Below are 25,515 nucleotides of genomic sequence, written 5' to 3' on the forward strand. Positions count from 1 at the left end.
CTATATCTTTAATGTCAATTCCATTTTTCCAGTGAACAACGTAATCTGCACGAACATCATACCGACCAGCCTGAGGTCTTGTTTGATTTCCCTGGCTGAAAGGAGAGATGTGTTATGACTCCAAATGGAGGATGAATGGTGGTATAGATTTCAGTTCTAACTTTTGAACACATTAATCGAGACTCAAACAACATATTGATTCACCAAATGAAACTCTCATCATTTAGTTAAAGATAAACGAATATGTTTTGAAGGTTTGTCATGTATCAACAGATGTACATCTATTTGTTATTTCTTTCAATTATTGCTATATATTGTCATTTTATGAATTGTTTTATAAAACGCAGTTCATTTCTTGACTTTTATTTCGTCTGAGTTTTTATATTGAACGCAGATACTCACTGAATTAACAAAGTCAATCGGAAAACTTCCACACCCAAAAACCCCTTCGTGTTATTAAATCCTGCTGCAATCTTTAAAAAAAAAGATATCTATATCAATTACAAACAATATACACATACACAGGTGGTCTATATTCATAACATAAGTGAAAATGCATTGAAAATGTTCAAAGCAGAAATGAAAGTCATGGTCGCAAGAGCTACGTTGTTACTGGTGGCCTTTAATACAGCTTTGAATATAGGAATATAAAAGATAAAACAAAATATCTGGACCGAGCCTGTACTAATCTCACCCGTGGTGCTCCATATTCTTCAAAATTTGATACATTAGACACATGTTATCAGACATAATACACTGATACAAAAGACTGATTGACAAACTGAACCACTACTACGTTAACTAGTGACAGCCTTAATATAATTTACGATATAAGTTTTCTAATATTTGGACAATAAACAGTCTAGCTGCTGAAAGTACACACGCCTACTTTGTCATAGTATCACAGTGTAGTTGATTCGAAAAACAGGAGCATACATGAAAACACTTATTTCTGTCTTTCCCAGTTTAATTGGTTATCAAAAATATGATCTTGAAATGTTACCTTGTCTTGGATGTCTTTTCTGTTTTGATAAGTATCAATAGTCTTGTTTATTCCAAAAACATGTTCAGCGTTTACCGAGATAGTAAAAGACATATGTCCAACATATGTGTAACCCCCTACAATTATGACAAAAGACGCATGGATGCAACAAAGGATAAGGTAAAGTAAAACACAAATAAGATGTAGATAAAAGGGCACCTTGTCATTATAAAATAGTTGCCGACAACTTTAATGTGCCTTAAATGTGTGCCGCATACTTTGTGTAACGATCGAAATGACTCAAGTTTGTATGTGGTTTACCTTTTTGTTCGCATGCACCATTTTTCTTGCTATATCCTGGCTTACAAATGCAACTAAAATTTCCTTCGGTATTCAGGCACACCTCATTCTCTCCTGTGCATTTTGATTGAGGTATCTTGCATTCGTCTATATCTTTATACGAGTGAGAAAGAAACAACAATAAATTAAAATGTATTCGTTTTGTGTGAATAATTTATGAAGAAATACTGTTTAAATGATTTTTTAGACAAAACTGGTACTTTTGTTCAATAAAGACCATTTCAAGAGACCGTTGAAAAATGTATTTTGAATATTTTGAACGGACAACCCATCTACATATTAATACTGAATAGTATTTTTTTTTAATTCAGATAACACAGTTATGAAAAGAAATAAACAACACGTTTAAGTATCTATCATATTAAGTAGGAATTACTATTTAAAGATGTAATTTATTGAAACATATATTAGTTTCATGGTTTTAATTTCATTTAAATCTACCTGCCCACACATGATTTTTTAAAGATGTTCATTTGCATAAAGTTTGTCATATAATTATATGGCATTAAAACAAAACAAAGTGATTTTAATAAACGTACTAAAAGTGATACAAAGCAAGGGGCTGATTTTCTCCATTGTTTTAAAAGGGTTAGATTGTCTCCTCTGTACAAAATGTAGTTGTAGTTTATCGGGAAACTTGCATATATCATATATTAATACGTTTCATACAATGATCATTTTAACGGCAATTCGGTTTTTATTTTAGAGAGAAAAGAAACAAAATCGTCTTAAAGGCGTGAACGAGGCTCGAAAAAGGTAAACTTAAGCTGAAAGAGGACAAACCTAGCACAAACCTAACAAAGCCTGTCAATAGCCTTATTACTTACAATGATGAAAAACTCGATTATTGCTAAACTTCTATGTTATTGTCTTTAAAATGTATGAAAGTGAGTTTAAAAAATATTAATCTATAATATCAAATACATTTTGAGCTAGGCGCGTCACGACCTTCGGACGGAAGTTTGTTCCACACCAATCGTGGGGGGCGGGGGTGGGGGGAGGGGGAGGGCACAAAAAAGCGTTATGTCGTTATTTCGTACCAAACTGTAAATTGTGTAGGTGTCTAAATACTCAAATTTTGTAAAGACGTTGTATAAAATTACAGAAGCAAACTTACCAATACATGTATGATTATCAGCATTTAATCTGTATCCACTTCTACAGCCACAGTTAAACGATCCAACAGAATTATTACACAGTTGCTGACATTTATCTAGACCATTGTAATCTGGAGCACACTCGTCAATATCTGAAAGAGAAAACAAAAAGATATAGCCATGACATATTCCTAGATAATTCGTAATTGTTTGAACATTCAAATGGTGATATCCAGCTCTTTCATTAAAACTAGTGTCTTTTATATGCTTCACGATGTTATAAGGAGAAAATCATGAAGATTTAACTCATCCCAATTCAATCCACGACAAACGTCAAAGCGACAAGGACGAGGAACTGTAATAATCTGTTTTACTGGGGTGCTGGGGAGGTTTTGAGGGCGGCGATTACAAGATAAAGTTTTCATCCAAAGTAATAAAAATGGATTATCACACGAACTACTGATTTTATTTCTAAGTGTAAGAACTAGCAGCTTGGAATTTAGATAATTTCATTATTACCAAAATTACAAATAGAAATTTGACCAAGTAATCAATTTAAGCATTAAATTAAAATGTCAAGACTGAACGAATGAATAACCAAAGAATAGTTAATAGTAAGTTAGAAAGGCAACTTGTACTAAATTTATGAAAGCATATGCTTTGTATAACCTGAAAATATAGGATTAAAAGACCATACGATATTAGTTATACTGCTTGTTGGTGACAGGATACGGGATATACGCTGTCGAGGAAATCCATTTCAAAAATCACCGGATTTCACGATGTCAGAAATATCTTGAAACTTAGGCTTTCATCCCGTTTCCTGTTAAGGTTTAGGAGTATATCACCACAACACAGAGACATTTTATAAACGAACAATATCATTATCAATATTTTACCTGTCCATTACATGTTCTGCCGTACTGTCCCGTACCTAAAATATTCTGAAAAAGTTGTCCCCTTTTGAAACTGAATGCCGTGTAGAGTAATATACACGCTATCATTACAAAAACTACAAAAAAAAAACAAGTGTCAGTATAGTGATATAAAGATTAACATTGAATTCCGGAAAAGGACTGCCTAAAGGGACCCAACTTCCGGACAGTCAAACACCTTTAAAAACTTACCATTTTCAAAGAACTGTTACATATGTTTGTTTTGATGGATTTGCAATAGCGTGCGAGTGCTGAAATTTCACATAACTACGTGGAACACAGTTTTCAGCAATTGTTTACTTTTATTTCTTTACAAATGCCATTCATTTTCAAAGGGAGACAACTATTTCAGAATATTTTAGGTACGGGACAGTATAAACATATAATGATGAGGTAAAGTTGTTCGTTTATCAATAACTGCTGTGTTTTTGTGATATACTCCTAAACCTTAAATCATTTATCTTTGGCACAGGTAAAGTGATCCTACAACACACTGCTGAGTAACAGATATGTCAATTCATTTGTTTTACGATGATTTACCTTAAAACAAGATTTCAACATCTGTGTTTCCCATAGAACTTACTGTGCAGAGTTATTCTGCTTTAATGACGAACTTTTGTCAAACTTCACGAGCCTAAACAAACTAGAACAAACGACGACAAAAAAACCACTAAATTTACTTTCCACAACGATATCTATCGCTGGAGGTAATTATTAATCAGACTTGATTCAAGTACGCCAGCGATGCGGCAGCCATTTTGTTATAATCAAAATTCATATCTGAAATGTACTTGCAGGAGATTGAATATATCCTTTTTCTACGTGACGTTTACTGACCAACAGAAATGCAAGAAATGTGTAGGAGGCAAGATAAAATAGAATATTGTACACGTGCGCTCTGGTATGTTTCTTCTGCAATTCTGTTGTCGAAAGTGGTTGATCAGAAACAGAGTTAAAACGAAAAGGTTTTGGTAAAGAAATCGCAGTACCGGGCTAGCACTTTCAATCTGATATAGGTTTCAATTCATGTTCATGATAAATATATAATATATTGAATAACAATCTTACACCCTGATTTGTAACTTTTGTATTCCTTTCCTCTTTCACCTTCGAGCTTGTAAATGATTATAAGCATGAGTATGTATTCGGGCACACAGAAACTAACTTATTCAGATGTACCTACCTTCACAAGTTTGTTGTTTTGGAGTCATTACTTGATCTCTTCCATTCGGACATGGAGCACATGGCCAGCTATCTGATAATCGGTTCGCCGTCGAATTGCACAAATCATTTTGGTAGCACGTAATATTTGGACATGTATCTTTTATTTTCTCGCAGTACAATCCTGTGGCATATTCTGGACAATTACACGATGCTTTTCTTACATTATCTGAAAACCAAATTCAAGTTATTCAGAACCTATATAATATGGTATTATACATTTATCTTGAATTATTGACCATATTGGTAACCTAGTGTTACAATGGCCTCTTTGAATGCGGTAGGCATTGGTTCAATCCTCGGTCACGTCATACCACAGAATGAAACATAATAGCAGTAGCACACTTGCTTGACGTATTAAAAGGGAAGCTGACTTCCCTTCTCTTATACCCCCGAAGCGATGGCTTCCATCAGAAATAAGCTCTCTGCAGTGATCAATATAAGTTGCAAAACTTGTGTCACAGTCGACTTAAAATAAATATTAACTTTATTTTTTTAACGTTGTAAACATAAATTACTACAGACTTCTGAGCAGAAAAAACACATTACCGGTGGAATTTGAATTAGACGTAAAAGAGGAGCACTGTTCCGGTTCCTCACATCCACAGTAATTGACAGTTATTCCAATTTGTGATGTGGCATTCAAACTGTCTATAACGGCGAATGAGATATATGTGTCTATATACCTTAAGCCAGTGCCAACTGTCCATGTAAATATACCATTCTCTGTAATTGAAAGGTAACTATGACGAAGCACATGTACGTGTACTAAAACCCCTTTAACCCGAATAAAATGATAAAAAATAGACAACCAATCAAAACAGACAGTATTTTAGGCTTAGATTTGATTGAGAAAGCCTTCTAATCCTTGGTAGAGCATAACTCAGTATATGCAAATGTCAAAACATAATAAAATTTATGAACATCCGCAAATGTTTCCATACAGGGGTTTGTGGAATCATCAATGATACACTAATGCGAAATTCCACAAAAAGCAGCGTATGATTCATGATAAAGATAATTGACGTGAAAAAAAATGACAGAACTAAACATACTAGAATGTATAAGGTTACGGATCTTGCAGATATCATAAACTGTAAAATGACAAAATTTTAAAGCAGGCACCATATATAAAGGGTCGCCAAACAATACTAAAATTCATGTAAACGAAAGTATTGAAACCCCTCAAGCCGAACTGTTCGGCTAAAAAGTTAAGGAGCAGAAACAACACAACATATTATAGCCCTGACTGAATGTAGTTGGAAACGGCTTCAACACGAAACAAGACTTTGCTGTGAGAATGTGGAATTAAGGTCGATCCACACCTTAGAACCAGAATGTAGAAGTTCAACGGAAAAGTATGAAATTTGGCTTAAATATAGATCAAACTCTATATTTTCAGAATGTATGAATCTTTTTCGATTTTACGTTTGTGCGTTTAGGTTAAAAGCGCCAATTAGTGGCGCCCGAATTTTTACGTCAATTGCTCGTTTTTCTGTCATAATTTCAACAATATTTTGGCAATTTCATTATGTTTTTCGTTTGTGCATTTAATTGTCTGTTCCAATGTATTTGGCAAAATTTAAATATCTTTAGTGCATTATATGTCATTTTTCTGAAAACAAATTGGCTGACGCCGAAATCATTATAAAATTTGTACGTGCAAATTTATGCATTTTGTCCTATAACTTTTTTTCCGTGCGGTCAAAGTGTTTCATTTTGGGAAAGCGTCTGTGGCAATGTTCGCCCTTTAAAATTATCAAATAAAAAAGGCATGTGCTTTCGTTGGATGTTTTGCTAAAATACGTTGAAAGTCGTAGTTAAATGTCGAAAAGAGCGACGTTTTTAAGGACATTATATCACGTCGTTACAGGACAGGCCGTTACAAGACACGACATTACAAGGTATTTAACAAGTCAAGACTATAACAATAAACGGGGTAACTACGGCTTTGTATATGTTTTTCAACTGCACACCAATCTATTTTTATCGCAAATACAGACTTTTCAAACTGATATTATTTTTGATACGCCGACATAGGGCTTTGATGTATTGCGTCATTTATTAACGCGAGTAAATTTCTTCTTTTTTTGTTGTTTTTATTCACGGCGTTTGCTTTAGGGCTATTTCTTTCCTGTTGAAAAGTTAAACCCCTGTTTTCCTAAATTTCGTTATGAATAAGACATTTTTGAAAAATTTGTTATGACTGAAGCAATAAAGTTTTATGTTCAATTTATTATCATGCAAGCACCTATTTAGAACATGGAACATAATCACCGTGATACATCATTGGAAGTTTTCGACAATTTATAACAACTTTTAACAAAAATTATGTTTTCAGGGAAGATTATCTAAAACAATAAAAAAAGTGAAAACTTCACACGTCGCCTAACACGACAAAAACGAAAATGTTGCAGTTATGTCTATGTTTCTCATCAAGGACATAGCTACAATTTACAGTATACAGTGCTCTATTTAATGTATTTCAACTTTCACATATTAATACACAAGAAAATACATGTAACTGGATATTGTTATTTAGATTATTTCAGCACGCGTCACAGTATGTAAGAGATCAGGTAAAAAAGTAAGCGTACATTATATATTTCAGTGGACCAGATTGAGTTAAAAGATGTCAAAGAAATATATAAAATTATGTTTTCTATTTTGGCGTAAAGCTTAACAGCACGTGAACTTTCTGTTGATTTAATCAGCACGAGAACTGTCTTTTAATTTTATCCGCCTTTCAGAACTTTTTAACAAGAAAATAAATAGATATATATATGTGAATTATTTTGTAAAAAACAACATGTCTCAGCCGCAACTTTGCTGTTACCATACTTTCTCTGTTTTTGTGACGACGATCTGTCTGCACGCATGGATGTACAATTTGACAGTGTTAGAACAATTGCACAACTGTTCAGATATAAATGAAAGACATTACCAAGCAGCAAAATCCATATGACATTGAAGTCTGACCTTGATTCCAATGGGTTAAACGTTTGACTTTACGAAACTGAAACGAAGTATTCATCTTCTGGGCGATGGTAAATTGATACTATAAAATCACTTAAGGTAACAAAAAAAAAAACGCCCTGCCAACCCAATAGCGTAATGATAGGAATGGGATGCACATAAAAAAATTGTGTCTTATGGAAAATCTGTTACTCATTTTTACCCTTGCGGGCAAGAATGCTCATTTCAAATGTAATACCTGAAAAAATGTGCGCATGAGTTTCGGATCAGAAATGTGTCACATGAAATTCCGTGACGCTGTTCTACCCATACTGGCGATCATTCACTATATTTCTTATTTATTTATTTATCTATCTATCTATCTATCTATTTGGGTTTTACGGCGCACCAACATAGTATAGGTTATATGGCCTAAACAGGACTACAAATTTCTGTACGAAATTTGGAACGGCGCGTGGATGTACATCAGAAATGTGTTACATGAAGAATGCGTCAAGCATTTGCTCATTAAGTTTCAGATCGTTACTTAAAGAAATCTACATGTCCATTGTTTATGTAGTTCACCACACACTCCTTTGCCATGAGGGGCCGTAAAACAGCAAAGCTTCGCAAGATTTGAGCATAGTCAAATGACTCCGAAATAAACGTCCCACAACTTCGTTGGGTTGAGGGAGGAGAAGCGGTGCGTTCAAATACTAAGCAAAGTTCATTTAGACAATGTGAAGAGCTTCGGCACTTTTTTTCAAAATATAAGCGTTCTTTTAGGTATAATGATCAAAGTTAATTACCGTATACCTGAAAAACTATTTTTAGCGGTCCCATTTTCTCTTCTTTGCCAAGCTCTGTTTTTCGATAATACTGCTTTGGGATGAGATGGTGTACTGTAAAAATGCATTTTTATCCGATATTTCTGCAATATTTTTAATATACTGCGCTTAGGTGAAACGTTTAAAAATAGCTAAAAGCTGTTATAAATACAGTAATGGATATATCTTGAATACTATCTTAATTGTATAGCAACTCATTCCCGAGCTGGAGTCACACACAGGAACGCATGTGCGTGCGCACGCATATGTAGCCACACTACTTACTACAGCACGCACGAACGCATTCGCTATTTTATGCAATCATTTTCACACATGCATACGAGCAGAGTTCTCAGAACCTTGCTAAGCATTTCTGACGGGCCTAGTATTTTATGTCAACATCAAGTAGAAAGACAGCAATTGATTTATAATTCTTTCTGAAATAAAGTTGAATACCCTTAACAAAAGTGTTGATATTTTTTTAAGGTCAGTTACTACTTTAAGAGATGAACATTCCCTCTCCGTGTCGATTTGATTGAAAACTGTATGTCTAAGATCATCCGTCCCCCACTGCTGATCCCTAAGATCCATGTGAAGAAGTTGATAGTTACTTGCGGAGAACAGGTTAGTACTGGTACAGAATCCAGGAATATTGTTTAGGTTAACTGCCCGCAGGTACATAACTAAAATACTGTTGAAAATCATGTACTAAACAAATCGAGAATTAAACATTTTTCCTATAGGATATATAACAGTGTTGGCGAGCATGTATGCATTACAACGTGAGACATACAGTTTAAACAAACAATTTCATCAAGTAAAAATAGTGGTTTGTATAATTTCATAGGAGCGTCTCAATCAACTGTCGTTATTCGGAAACTTCGCTTTTCGGCATTTATCTATGATTTACAAAGTTTTTTAGCAAAAAATCCAACGAGAACACATGCCTTTTTTATTAGTTTATTCTAAAGAGCAGACGCAGCAGCAGACTATTTCAAAAAATGAAACACTTTGACAGCACGGAAAAAAGTTATAGGACAAAATGCGTAAATTTGCACGTACAAATTTTATAACGATTTCGGCGTCAGCCAATTTGCTTTCAGAAAACTGACGGTCTTATAATGCAATAAATACATTTAGATTTCATTAAATACATTGGAACAGACAATTAAATACGCAATCGAAAAATAAATGAAATCGCCAAAATACTATTGAAATTATGACAGAAAAACGAGCAGTTGACGTGAAAAATCGGGCGCCACTAAGTGGCGCTTTTAACGTAAACACAAAAACGTAAACTCGAAAAAGAAACATACATTCTGAAAATATAGAGTTTGATCTATATCTGAGCATCGCATCATTCTTTAATTTTATATCATTTTATGTATACAAATATGCATATAACCACTGGTAACAGACGAGAAGGAAAATATAAAATATGGTTGTTTTACATGTTATACTCTATCCTATGTTTAGTATAAACCATGGCTATAAATCAGATAAATACTAACCTCAATTATCAACACATTTTTATGTTTATACGAAGACATGGACAAATGCGATATATACGTAATGAAAAATTAATCGATTATTTATCTAGAAACAGAAAAAGGTAACTTTATTTCTAAACTTTCTCTTTGCAGAGAAATTCTTCTAATTTGTGCATGTCTTTAAACGGCAGAATGGTCCCTACAAAACCTTTCCTAACCTTTTGTCACCTCAATTTGTGAGTAACGCGGTCGTATGCACATTGAAATAAATAACAATTTAAAGTGAACGATATATTTTCGGTTATCATTGTTAAAGAAAAAAACAAAGGTCAATGCTAGGCTTTTGTTTAGTCTACTCAATATAGAAAATTAATATTGCACATTCATATCGCATTAACACATTTTAGCGCACACGTGTAGTTGTAACGACTCTTAACTCACCTCTTCATATCAGCCAGTCAGAATATCTGTTGTCATCCTAACCAAGTGTTAGCAAGGGTACTTTGTGCCAGAAAAACAGCTAATCTTGACAAAAACATAACATACGGGGAATTTCTTTGCCGTAAGCAAATCTGGGAAAAAGTGACTAGTGCTCGATTCAACATATATCTGAAATAGTGTTATTGGAAAGGACTTGTTTTCCTCCATTTTGACAATGGTATGTACAAATACAGGTAAAGAGGGACAGGATATGACATAATCACAATACCATTTATTTCTCGTCTGATGAAAACATGCCAATAAATGCATACATATAGGTTGGGACAACGTTATAGAGCTAAGCAGATAAATATATCCTTATTGTTCATTATTCATTCATCACTCACTTCCACAGTTAACTAAAGGACTTCGGACACTTTCTATATGAATTTGCCTACTCCAAGAATGAAAACTAAACCACTAAGATATAAGTATTTAATTACATATACCATCAAAATACATATTTGAGATTATTTCTTAAGGTATTAGATAGAAATAGAGAACCTCCTTTCTGAAGAGTATTCAATTCCTACCATTAACCTACTTTTACTGCAATTCTTAGGGGGCGTAGGTTCAAGTCCTACTGGGACCAATTTGTTTTTCTTATTTTTCTTTTTTTTTCTAGTAAGTTTTTACTTTTTTCAAGACTTACTGATTTTTTGTACAAAAATGGAAAAAGATTAATCTTATAAGCGATTTCCTGGTGTTCAAAGTGGCTTTACTACTTAAACATAAGGGGTAGAGTTACACATCTTTAAAAATATTGAGTAACATGCGGTGAAAGTTCTCTATTTAGCTTTCACTCTTAGATTTTATATTGTGGAAGAAATTTAGGTAGGTTTTACGTCTGCCCTAAGGTTATTTTTAAATGCAGTAAGCAAAATTCAAAACAGAAACACAGCATTCGACCTTATTTTTTCAATGTTGAAGTATGAATTCTGTCGTATTAAATCCGTGTACTTGAGGCACCATATAAAAAAAATACTGACACTTTTATTTTGTGTTTTGTTATTGTTTACCAATAGTTTGATGTTTCTTTTATTAAAATTAATGGTAAAATGAGTTATCTGCAAACGTTTTGGATAGTGGCCATCACTTTGAAATTTGTCTCTACTAGAGCCTGAGGAGATACCATAAGTTATACAAAATTTATAAAAAACGGCACGGTGAAAGTTGTTTAAAAATTGCAAAATAGTGCACCAATAGTGGTGGACGGATAGCTCAGTGGTTTGCACACTTGCCTTCCAATCCTGAGGTCGGGGGTTCGATCCCCGGCAGCTACTCGGGAATTTTCAGAAATGCTTTTCAGTGTTTCCCACCCAACTAGAGGTGTACTGGTCAGGAACCCATGTATCTTTGCTATACACTGGGCACGTTAAAGAACCAGGCTGTCTATTCGTAACGAGCTAGGCTAAGTTAGCCGGACAAGCCTGTATCTGATTTCTGATCTCTCTGTCGTGGGGGCTTTGTCTCACTCTGTCCCTCTGGTCAGATCGCTCTTTGTCTGTACTAGTAGAGGATGAATTATGCGCCCTGTGTGGCTGCATTTGAACTATGTAAAGCGCCTTTGAACGTGAAATTGATCATGAAAAGGGCGCTATATAAATCTGGTATTATAATAATATAAAAACACGGTTACCTTTCAGAATATACCAAGCAAAGACCATTTTGTAAACATTACTATTAGTGATCTAATACCTTAGAGTCAAATTTTCAATATTTGTTTCATAAAACGGTGACCTTTGCTCTAAATAGAATTGCGTACCCTGTTGTATACATATAAAAGCTATTTTGCTTTTATACAACATTGTTCCCCCTAGCGCATCAAAACCATATTTGGCCAGCATATGTAGATATTAATAGTACACATTTTCTGTGACTATTGTGTTGATGCAAGGGGAGGAACAGTACTTTTAAACAAAAAATATAACTACAGGGTGTTCCCAAATTTAAAGTAACCAATACTTTTTATATTCATTTTTAATAATTTGATAGTCGCATATTTTTACATCTGTTTGTAACTCAGATACTATACAAATGTTTGAAAGGGTACACATAGGCATGTTATACATGTATAGTAGTGAGAGAAGCAAATACTGTGAATTCGTTATTATTCGTTGGGTTAAATTTTCATTGGCTTATCCTGGTTGTCTGTTGCAGTAGATTGACAAATGTGTTCTGTAAAATACTAGCAACACACCAGATAATCTTCTGCATGCCCTCCTCGCGACGCGCACGCCACTAGCGATGAGGATGCAATTTGTTTTCCATTTTGTTTTTATTATTTTTTGTATTTTTATATATTTTTCATTTCTTTATTTCTTCATCTTCTTCTTTGCGTTTATATTTATTTCTTTTAGACACATACTAAATGTCACACGCATTCATTACTTCATGTTCTTCCTTCTGTAAAAAAATGAATTGAAGATTGTTCTTTGCGGCTGACTAGGCCTAAACACCACAAAAAGAGGCAATATGTGCACAGCAGTTAACCTGATCCTGACTATAGTCTATCTAGTAGAAACAACGCTTGACACTGATATGCCTGTGATGCATAGGTAAAGAACAGTAGCTTCTTGGCAGGTCATATCTGTGACGGTTTCACATTCAGTGTGATGCCATGAAAGTGATGTTTCAAGTCGGTCTCCATGCTGATGGCATATACAAATACGGCTAGATGCGAAAACGAACTTAAAGGTTAAGCGGGGTTTTAGGTGGAATTTTTATGCAGCGACCTGCTTCTACTTTAGCCCTTCAAATGAAACATTTCGAATGTGTTTTGCCCACAACTTCAACCCTGATTTGACAACATTATGTATAGATGGGTTGGTGTCAGACTTATCCCGATTTAACTTTTTCCGATACAGCTTCTTTAGGCAAGCCCCACAAAGAACTGTCATTTCGGATACATTTTTACTACATGTTTAAGCGAATTGAGCAGTGCCATGAGAAAACCAAAATATTGGCTTTGCGACCAGCATGGATCCAGACCAGCCTGCACATCTGCACAGTCTGGTCAGGATCCATGCTATTCGCTTTCAAAGCCTATTGGAATTAGACAAATCGTTAGCGAACAGCACGATCCTGACTAGACTGCGCAGATGCGCAGATTGGTCTGGATCAATGCTGGTCGCAATTGCACCGTGTTGGTTTTCTCATGGCGCGGCTCAAATATTTTCTGTGCCACTGGTACTTATCCCAAACAAGAACCAATCCTACGGCCTTGATAAGGTTACTGCCTTTTCTTAGTATTAATGTTATACAGCACACAAATATTTGCCATCACTTATAACAGAGCTATACAGACATGTACATGTACTTAAATATGTAATAAAACTGACCGGTCACTTATACATGTATACCTATTCACACATGTAATGCATCAATAGCTTTACATTACGAACAGTTATAGATAAATCAAGTACAGGTTTTTTGCAAAAATATCGTTCTCTTTCTTAATTATTTATAGGATTTTAATCTTAAAATGTTATTGTTTTCCTTAAATAAACAGATTTTGTTACTTTTTTCGACTGGAATTCATATATTTAAAACTTCCGTAAAGTGATGACATTATATTTTTGCGGAAATTAGACTTTTTATTTTTTCAAGCAAATATACCCTGGCCCAGAAAAAATAAGAAAAACATCTTGATAGGAACAGATACAAACCAGTTTCTGCTGTAATAAGTTAACTAACACATTGGTTTATCTATGACTTGAAACGATTTGGGTATTTTTTAAATACTTAATGAGAATTTTGCATTTAAAATGATAGTGTCCGAAGTCCTTACAATATTGGTTAAATGATTATTAATTCTGCGTGAACTATATTTCTGTATTACCAATAATGTACTCTGATGTCGGCAGTTTCGTCTGAACTTCAAATGTAAGGTCTTGCTGTTTAGTATGGTCATCAGTGACGAAGTCCGTCAGATTTATCGACCAGATGGAACCTTTTTCATACTGTACAGTTATATTGTGTGGGAATCTGTCCGAAAATTCTGGAGCTATGTTGTCTGAAATAGTTGAACAAATGTTTGGTGAATCAAATTTATATCCTCCATTTATTACGAAACAGTGTAATGTGCAACATTTAACTGAAAACTTCAAATCACTGAGTAGTTTGATAAGAACACTTTAATTATGCTCTACTATCTATTAAAACTAATTTAATTGTTAAAAGAAGAAGTATCATTATAGTTAGTGGCTAAAGCACAACATGATATTTGAATATTAAACATCTTATTTGTATTTAAACTCCTTAATTTGAAATGTGTCTAAAGAACTAAGCCGTAAACAAGATGTTATAATTACCTAAAATATATGTAAAATAGAAAAAATGGAAAAAGTCGTCATATGAGTTAGTTGATTGTACGTTCGGATCAAGCATTCTTGGTACAATGTTACAAACCATGATTTTTCAAAAATATACTCGTGTGCTCGAGATTTTGCTTTACTGAGTCGTACAAAATGACCCCATTAAAGTGTTTATAGCGAGAGTCTATGGGAAGTCATAATTGTGATAACATTTCCAAATTTTCACGAATAATTTTTTTTCTACACTGTAGACTTTAAAGAAGCTTTCAACAGATGTTGATACAATATGGCCTATATTATGTTTGATCCGTGTACTCATTTGTTTTAGATATTTGCCCATGATTAAAAAAATCCGCGCATTTCAATCTATTTTTTTTTTTTTTTTAATTATTTAACGTGTCAGATGTTTTAATATTCTACATAAACATTAGAAAAACAGTAACGTTGCATTTGCAATGAATATAAACAGCGGTTGTCCTTAGTTCATAAATGATGCTCATTCCGTACGTCGATTCCAGACTATAAGTTTTCCGAATAAACGACGTTACTCCATAACTCACGGTTTATCAAACGTGCATATTTACCTATGCATAATGCAAATTATTATAAATATTTTATTACGCAGTATCTCCCACTTGTGTCGTGTTGCATTTGCTCCTTTCATTACTACTACTCCAAAACTGTAATCCCCTGTCCTTGCTATTGTGAGCAAACACTGCTCATTAGGTTCATTGTTCCAGTAATTCCTGCATGTGTTGTTGAAAAGTGTGATATTTTCTATAGTATATGCCTTGAATAATGCCGTTAGATTTCCCACCAAATCTTCAAGAAATTTTGGACGTGTATGGTATTTGTTATACGATGTAAAGTTTCCACCTGTATGCTCATATTTGAAAATACTTTCTGAATCGTTTTGTAGAGCCCCTGAAACGTCACAAAACTTTGAGTTCTCATGCTGCCAGTTTGAGAAACATATGAGAATGTTTGTACCAGAAACATACCTCATTCTAAGAAAGAGAAATTCTTAGATTAATGAATTTTTAAAATATTATAAACTAATTATTATGTGATAAAAACAATTTCGGTTTTAGTATGTGCTAAATGTGTTAATTATAAAATCCCTTCGTGGTAAAGAAAATAAATGAATATAGTTAAATATTCGTTTATGTACATGATGTCAATGTCGGTATTTTGGAATTATTTCATAAAAAATGAAAAAAAAAAAGTTTTGTTTTTTAAGTTTAAATATGTCATGTACATATAACATGCTGTTATCATCGTAATGTTACATAAAATTCGAACAGATTATAAAGACACTATACATATGTGCAAGAGTTTGTAAATCAGCCTGTTTATAGGATGGCCAAAGAGTAGTTTATGTTATTTCAAAGATATGGATACAGATATCGGCCTTGATGTTTCATAGCATCACATAAAACAGGTTTTAATCAAGTACACAAATTCTTACAAGATTCCGCAAAATCAAACAATAGGGAGGCAGATGCATTGACAGCTACTCGTGACTTATTTCTCATTATATAGAAACCGTCTTCTTGGTGTCCTGCAAGCCCTGTTACGTTTTTTATACTGAATTGTGTTGTTCGAGGGGTGATCTGTATACTCATAAAATTATCAGTTCTGAAAACAACCTGAAATGAAACAGAATTATAAATCTAAATGGTAGTTACTGCTCATTTAAATAATAGGAAATTTGAATGGTGTAGTTTACCTTTTTATGTTGTCAATTCATATAATTCACGAGGCTGCAAAACTCATGTGATGGTACTTCTCAACATCTCTTAATTAGTTTAGATGAAATGAATTTTGAATTACTTTCGAGTCCACATACTGGAAACTCTATTACTGTAATAACAAACTACGGTTTGAACGGCCAACATAGAGCAGTAGATCCTGTTCCGCTTTTATGAAGCATTTGGTTTTCATATAAAAATATTTTTATATCAATATTATATCAATCATTTTATTGTTCAACATTTGAGCACGATACATAATTATGTGATGTAGCTTTACTTTAAATCTAGAATTTAAGTGTTGATATATCTTTATAATGACCGTAGTAATAGGAATGGTAAAGATATAAAAACGTCAAACATGTACTCTCAGTTGCTCTTAAATAAACTTCACTAAATAAACTAATCATCTACATCTTAAATATGTTTAACCTCAATAAAGATTAAATAAACAATATAATACAAAGAAATTTATCCCTGGCAAAGAGATCTTCAAAATTGTATAGATACGTTCATGTACTGCGCAGCGAGAAAGAACATAGAAGCAGATATATTATCAAGCATCATGCTTCTTTTATAGAAGTGTCTTTTATGCTAAGTAAACGGTGATAAAATGCCAAGCGAGACCGGGAATTGAAACCGACGACTTGTAGACAACCCAGGTCAGCAGTTTTCTACTAAACTTCTAGCTCATAAAGTTATCCCATGTAGGAAAGCGCAGATTGATTGATAGTGGTCCTGAGAGTTCGGCCTCCGGACGAGATGTATATTTTCCATGATGATTTGATAAAAGACATTGTGCCTGAAATCATTCACTTTCTACCTTTGATTTATGTGAAAACATTGGCAGTTACCTAGTAAATAGGCTGAAATGACGCAGTCTTTACTTTAACTACTGATCTAAAACAAACAATATTCGTACCCTCTCTCAAATTATAAAAACACCTTTTCCGTCTTACCGTGACGCGCAAACGAAGCTCGTAACCAGTTTATGGTAAGAAAATAAATTCCCTTTATCATATACATTTCTTATCTTTTTTCAGTAGCAATTTGACATAAAATGCTTTCCTTCATCATTTACCCACCTGTCTTACGTAGTCACTTAAACCACGATGCTGTACTATAATTAGTCCACCGCCTGCTATAACGAAAAAGCTATATCGTTTAGGCATTTCACAAGGATATGGCCTCCCATGTCCTTTTAGAGATGATGCGTTACAAATCTCATTATACGTGCCGTTTCGGTAGAAGCGTATGTCATTTGCATCTCTATCATAATGAAGTTCTATTTGTTCACCATTCTGTTTATCCTGTGAAACACATTAAATGCTAAATATATAGAAGCAGAATATCAAATACAGTGTAGCATATTCTGAATAAACGGGTAACATGTCTTAATTTGGCATTTTCTCATATAACTGCTGGACAAACAATGCCAAAAAGACCTATGCAGTTAATAACTAGCTAATTGTTGTAACCACAGAGTCATTATGTACAACTGGCAACCTAAATGTTTGATAAGTTTGCATGCAAGTTAACATGGGAATAATAATGATAAAAACAACATTTAATAAGTATTAATTTAAAGACAATGATTTTGTTATCGTGTATAAGCTAATAGAAAACCCAAATGTGTTTACGGCCGAAGTACGAACGTGGAGCTATTTAACTTAACTAACGTAAATATAACTATATAACTTAAAATATGGTTAATAAGCTGTTTTATCTCCTATCGGACATACAATATCTGTTATATCAAATCCCTATAAGCGTACTCATAAGAGTCTACTAATTATTATAATAATCTGACAAGTAATAATTCATGACTTACTATTATTACAGATTATTGTTTCAACAAAAGGCTGTACAAGATGACTAACTTACAGACAATGCAAAAGCTGTAAACATCGTCGCATCCTTATTTCCTTTCATGACGTACCTCGTCCTAGCTTGTATTTCAAATGTACTGAAAAATAACCAAAAGACTGTAAAAATATTTTACATGACCTACGACGTCAATATGTTTTCATTAAAATGTAGACATTTAATAATATTTATACTGTGTTCAGCTATAATACAGCTTATACTATTTATCTGAATAAATGATAGTATTGTTAATAGATATAAACTGATTTTATGGTTAAAGGATTTGATCATGTGTCTGCATGGTATACCTTTGACAAGAATTATTGCGTCTATGATAAAATGTTATTAGTTTTCCAACGATAAATATGTGCTGTGTCTCGTTTTTACGCGGATAAATATTCCGCAATTTTAGAAGTGCAAGATTTCTGATGCAGAAATCTTATATATTTTAAGATACAGAGCTAATACCTTATTCATATCCATTTAAATATATATTGATGCCAATAAAATGATAATAGTAATACTTTAATAAACATGCTGTTACTGTCGATGCTGTTTTGATTTCATTTTTCGACACCAAGATGAAATATCTCATTTGCCAAATTGTGTATATTATATATTCTATTTTTGCCATATATCGATATTTAATAACTGTTACTCAAATTATTCACATTCATTTACAAAACTTAAACATCAAATGAAACAAACAGAATGTATATTGTATGCTGATATGATATGCTGATCATCGAAAGATGAAATAAACAAAAGTGCATCACTTACGTGTTATCAGTGAGAAACACGTATTCGCCGTGACCATTGAAATCATAGCTATTTCCATCTATTGTTTCGATCATAGGATCACCCGAAGATATCACTACAAATAATTAAGTATGAAATTCTAAACACTATATAACGTTTCAGTATATCAATGAATCAAAAGTTTTATCTTAATTTGAAATATTTTTCTCAACAGGTCCATTTTGTTTGTTTTGTCATGTCTATCGTCGTTAAACAAAGTGCCTTATGACATTATAGAATCTTTAGCCAGAATCCTCAGTGAGATCATTTAAATTTCATTGTTCAATTCCACACCGTTACATTATCAATTAACTGCCACTATAAAGATCATTGGGAAATGCAAGTAAATAGAGATTTTACGTTATTCGTTAAAATTATACACATTTAGATATAAACATGAAATAGAAATATGACCTCTGAGAGGGTCATTTTTTTGGCCTAAACGACACAGTCATATTGAGGTAAGGTTACCTCAACAATTCTACAGATGTAAAATTGTGTGTATGAAACTTGCAGCAGAACACTATTTCAATTGCTCAGTGTTTCTTTTTGTGTTGTTTTTTTTTTCCAAATGCTCGGTGTTTTCTTCTTTGGCTCCTTGTAAAACATTTGGGCCTCTGGTGATAGTACCTTTGGTAGAAAGCCAATCTGACTAAAGTACTTGATCTTCTAAACGAAGATCTGAGAATGACTCATTCACATTCGTCTTCTGTATATTTTGGATTTCCAATATTGCTATGATTTTTATTTTCGCAAAGCTATTTTTATTTGAACCAAGCAGACGACTTGTTCGAATGTCAAAAAGTAAGAAAAATGTGCAGTCATTCCAGGAGCCCGGGATCCCTTGCTTACAGAGCAATGGCCCACCGACTGCGCTAACCGGCTATCTGACACATTACGACATCAACTCACAATATCACAAAATACAATATCAAAAACCAAGGCTAAATATAGATTTGCAAAATGTTGTAAGTTAAGCTCTGATTGGCTAGCGAAAGGGTCGTCAGAACGAGGCTATCAATAGCTCGTTCTCAGATCCTAAGCGTAGCGTAATAGGAGATGAATTTTAGTCAGAAAGCATAACATGTGGTTATGTAATATATGAACTCAAATGGAACATACACATTGAAAAAAAATATTTTCATCATTCTTAAAGCTGAACTCATTGCATTTTTAGATTTAAGATAAATACATAACAGTTATTCTAACCTTCTGACGGTGGAAGATATGTACTGCAATTGTCAGGTGGATTGATGTCATAAAATAATTTGCATGAATGTTCATATATTGTTGAATCATTGCCACAGCAGACTTGATGAGCTTTTCCAATTGCTTCTTCTTTTGTCTCAAGAAGAAGATATCCAGCTGAAGAACCTCCAGTTATCAGGCTACCATTTTCACTTACAATGTAATTAAGATAAGTTAAAAAAAATTAATAAACGCGCATTTAACAAATTATTTTCTGCGACCTATTTAAGATTTGGTTCGGGATTAAGTTAATTCTATCAAAGGGTTTTTATATTCTACTGTTGCGGCACTAGCTGTTTAACGATTATGAGGCTACATTTTACAAACAGCATACTATAATTATAATTGCATATCACTGGTCCAATTTAATATGCATTAATCCATGAAACATATGTTTCATTGAAAATGAAATACATGTATGTTAAAAGATCCTTTGGAAGCAAAGAATGCAACCAAGAAGAATAATAGCAGACTCAGTTTGATTGAGTCTGTTCACCAGCTTAAGCAGAGTTCTATTATACATATGTTGAATAGGCTCCATGATCCCAAAGAACCTGTTTTGATCAATTTCAAAAATAAACAGTAAGAAAGAAACACTTAAGATACAAGGAAGCTTGTATTTCAGTACTATTTGTCTAACTTGCATCTAACAATTTTGCTAGCTGTATAAACGATGCAAAATAAAGGAAATAAAGTATGTTACCTATAGCAACACATTTCTTTTGCACCTTCTCGAAAGAACCACTGTTTGTAACAATTTCCAATTTTCTCACATGTATTATCGAGAATAATTTTCTGCTCAATACAAGGGCATGGCTCTGCTCCTCTGCGACCGGATGCTATAAGATTCTGCAGCTCATTATCAGAAGTAAATTGTCGACAATATTCCTGTCTTTCGGTATCTGGAAAATCTAACATAAATCGTCTAATTTTCCGATGTCTACATTTGCTAAACGAAGTTTCAATTAGCAACAAAAATGATTGTGGAATAGAAATACTAATACCTACCACTATTTGCGAATCACCCCTCGCAGATTAGCTTTTGTTTTGTTTTTGTTTTCAAAAATGTTTTAAGTTGAACTAATCTCAAGACACGCAGTCAGAAGTTGTTCTTCCTCCAGCATTTAATGTAACATTATGCTGGTATGTGAATAATATTCTTTGCGTTGATCGTATGTTTTTTTGCTTAAATGGACGGATATATTTCTCCTGTGACTAGATAAATAGGAAAATGTAACTCCGATACTGTTGCATTTTTCGTCGGATTTATATCTCTACTCGTTGCTATTGAGACAAAACAAAATATGATGAGAGAGATGATTTTTGCAAATACTGTTGTAAATGTTACTAACTTTATTCGGATTAGATTTTCGAATCCATCTATGATCTGAAAACACTAGGCATGATATGCATTGTCTTTATACATTTGTATACATATTGAAATTATAAACATGCAGCTGTAGGGATTTGTCTCACATATCTACGTTTCTAAAGCCCGACTTTTTGAACCTTTGTTCGTCTTTATACGCAAAGTATTATTAAGACGTTTTTATGCAATTTTATCAAATATACAGATCACAATCATACACTCGTACGTGTACAAATTAAGATACTAATCAAGGTTCGTAAAGAAGTTATGACTGTATAGTTGTGGCACATATGACTGGACAAAAAATAAGGTGCTAAAGTGTCATCATAGTGAAATATGTATTTATGTCATATATCGACAAACTGGTCCAGCCCGTCCTTTAATCAAGATTGAGTGATATCTTAAGGCATAAACATGAAAATATGAAGAAGCTCGAGTGTATAGCATTCTTTGACAAATCAATGGCACAGTTCACTTGATCTGTTGGTTTAACTTTAATACTTATATCAGTTATATAATTGAGGAATGAATTCCAAAATGTCTGCACCAATCCAAAAAGATCAACATTATATAGGTAACCTTTAGGAGACGAAAATGGATGCGCACAGTAAAGACCTTTCATCATCCGAAGCATATTTTAAGAACTCAATGGGGACAAACTGGGCAATAAACTATTAAGGTATCCGATCCATAAATGGCTTAAGCTATTAATACACTTTTTCTGTCTTGGTATAAGCATTGCAGAATGATTACATTTTTAACGGATCTAAAATTTACTAATTGTTCAAATGACATACAGGTCAATGAACATACATGTATGCTGGAAAAAGGTCCAAATGTAAGCTAAACACCTCTCGTACATGGTTAGCATTATAATATTGATATGTTCTCCGAAAGTAATAAAGGTAATCCTGAATCAGAGATGCACATAAGAATGAATATATAGAGGATATTTGTTTGATTTGAGTGAATATGGAATATATCTCACTGAGAAGTGAGAAAATTTCAAATAATGTGAACATTTTCTCACTTTGAGGTGAAATATATTCCATATTCACGAAGAACAAACAAATTGTCTTTTTATTTTATGCTCAATTACGTTGAGATGTGCATTTTGCAACAATTTTTAATCTCAGCGCGGGAAACATACGCGCGTAAACAGACATGACGTCAGACGTGTTGTGACGTCAGAAAGACGCACACAACATAAAGTTCCATTTATATTTTATTTCTTGCTGCATAACGTTATGAAATTCTCATTAAGTAAAATAATTTGAATCAAGAAATATATTATAAAGGACAAAGTGCGACTACAAGTAAATAATTTAAAATTCATACACAATGCATGAGGGGGCGGAGCTATATCTCTCACAGTGTGAAAAAACAGATTTCCTATTTTCACAGTTCGAGTGATGAGATATAAAAATATTTAACTTATATTTATAGGTTATTAGCTTTGTATCGGGAAATATGCACGAGTTCTTCTGTGGGAATATTGCGCGACTTTAGGAATATTGCGCGACTTTAGGAGCGCAATATTCTTCCGCTGAAGAACGAGTGCATATTTCCCGATGCAAAGATAATAACCTTTCTATTACATACGCATCTACACGTATAAATATATTGTGCGTTAATATTATAAATATGTTCAACAGCCTGAATAGGATTGACTATACTGAACTAAATAGAAAAAATAGGGCACAACACACACTGAATAACGTCACGCACCCGATATGAAATTCAAGCGTCAGTGTATGGAAAAATATTGACGTTTCCGGTACCAGTGAAACTTAACGGGGAATAGAAACGAGTATGTAATAAAATACAGTATTTCATTAGTAAGCATAAAATAAATAGAAAAAATCCCTAAACTACATGCATAATATTTCCCATTTCATATTTTGTAAATGAATGTTTTCTTTTTTTATCTTATTAACTCCGTAATCAACATCCAAAATTCATTTATCAAATATAAACTATAGATAACGCGATGAAATTGGATAATTCGAAATCTGTGAAATTGCTGTACAATGTTGTTGAAAAGAAAATAATTCCTCTTTGAAGTAAATGTTGTAAATCTTTACCTCTAAATAAATATAATAAATATAATGGACTCAAATTCAAACAGGTGTGCATTGACATGAATACATACATCTAAAAGATGTAAAATGCATTTACAGGAAAGTGTTTAATAATTTTGTAATTTATACTTAGTTTGCAATGTTTGTTTTTATGTTTAACATCGTTTTTTTCAACAGAATTTCAGTCATGAAACGGCGGGCAGTTAACACAACTAGTGTTCCTGGATTCTGTAACTGTACAAACTTGTTCTCCACAAGTAACTGCCAATTTCCCTACATGAATTATCAGAGGTGGAGGACGAAAGATTTCAGACAAAAAGTCTTTTATCAAATCGTCACGGAGAACATACGCCTCGCCCGGGGATCAAACTCGCAACCCCGCGATCCATAGACCAAAGCTCTCCCTACTGATCTAAGCGGGGGCGCTAGATTTATATTTAGTATTTTTGTCAATTAGAAAACAAATTAAGTTATATAACAGCGCTCTGATTGTCCTCCCGAATTGCTGAAAAACAAAGTGGCATGTTAATGCTCTCTTATATTAGCTTCCCGAGCAAATAGCTATTCAACTGTACGTCCGTTTGTCCGTCTGTCAGTATGCTTTTCCTATGATCTTCACCAAGGGAATTATTTTGCATTTTGAAAACCCAGTTCCTTTCATTTATATGAAATGTTTCCAGTTATATAACAAATCTTTCCAAATAATGCAAAGACTGTTTCTAACAATATTTAACTCTAAAAAAGATGTGTAGCGCTGCAACACTGTTTTTTTTTTGTAAATAACTCGATGAAAGAAACGACCTTAAATGTGGACAATTTCTGTCGATTTTTATTTTCGGTTTTGGAACATCAAACATTAACACATTTTGACTCTATAAATGTCGGGTCCTTTTAACATTTTCTGAAAATATTTATCAAAAGAAATACAGATATAAGAACATACAGATATACAGATCTCATATTAACATATATAACATATTAACGCGTCAAAAATGGAAAAAAGTAACTGGTCGTGATAATAAAATAATAAGCTTTCGTTCAATACTAAACAAATGGATATCATACGCGAATGCAGTCTTTCAACTTGATACATGTTGTATCCTGTGTATTTCTACTAGTTCTCCTCGAAATATGTGCATATTATATGCGTATGCATTCGGTCAACTTTAAACACATGCAGATATCATATGTGTATACACACGTTCACGTTAAAACATGTAGATAATAAACGTATGCCTTCATTTAACCTGAAACAGGTACACATGTAGATATTATATATGTATGTACTAGTTCTCTTTTAAACATGCGGCTATCATATACGTACGCACTCTTTCTACTAGAAACATGCGGATATCATATGCACATGCATTCTGACAACTTCAAATATGTGGATACATATGTGTATGCACTCGTTCAACTTGAAACATGTAGATATCATAAGCTCAAAATAAAATTCTCAAAGACAATAAAAAAACAAGAGTCTTTCTCACCAATGTTGCTGCCTACTGCTTCACCAAGCAACATGACATATATTAGAAATACCGTCATTCCAGTCATACTTCCTCCGAAAAGTCCAAACTTGTTTGCTTTAGTTTCTATAAATGTTATTCGGAACAAGCCGTCGATGGGACTTAAATGAATACCGAACAATGAAGGTTACATCAAAAACTTTTACATAAGATTAAAACGTCAAAATAGTTTTAAACAAATATGGATAACTATGAGATGTGATAGCTGAT

General features: G+C 33.4%; 1 protein-coding gene across 1 annotated transcript; it reads right to left on the reverse strand.

Moving 5' to 3' along the window:
• On the reverse strand, positions 1 to 25,515 carry LOC123542584 (mucin-like protein; the record flags this gene model as incomplete). The annotated part of the gene is given in 16 exon segments (XM_053533586.1): positions 1 to 95; positions 403 to 473; positions 1,004 to 1,119; positions 1,304 to 1,435; positions 2,460 to 2,591; positions 4,558 to 4,764; positions 5,145 to 5,321; positions 14,189 to 14,362; positions 15,285 to 15,587; positions 16,132 to 16,312; positions 17,500 to 17,724; positions 18,299 to 18,380; positions 19,061 to 19,154; positions 20,288 to 20,478; positions 21,030 to 21,228; positions 25,267 to 25,515. Coding segments are annotated over 16 exon segments (2,446 nt in total), but the record flags the coding sequence as incomplete, so codon positions are not given.

This window comes from Mercenaria mercenaria, unplaced genomic scaffold (genome assembly GCF_021730395.1).
Source record: "Mercenaria mercenaria strain notata unplaced genomic scaffold, MADL_Memer_1 contig_2886, whole genome shotgun sequence".
Classification (NCBI taxonomy): domain Eukaryota; kingdom Metazoa; phylum Mollusca; class Bivalvia; order Venerida; family Veneridae; genus Mercenaria; species Mercenaria mercenaria.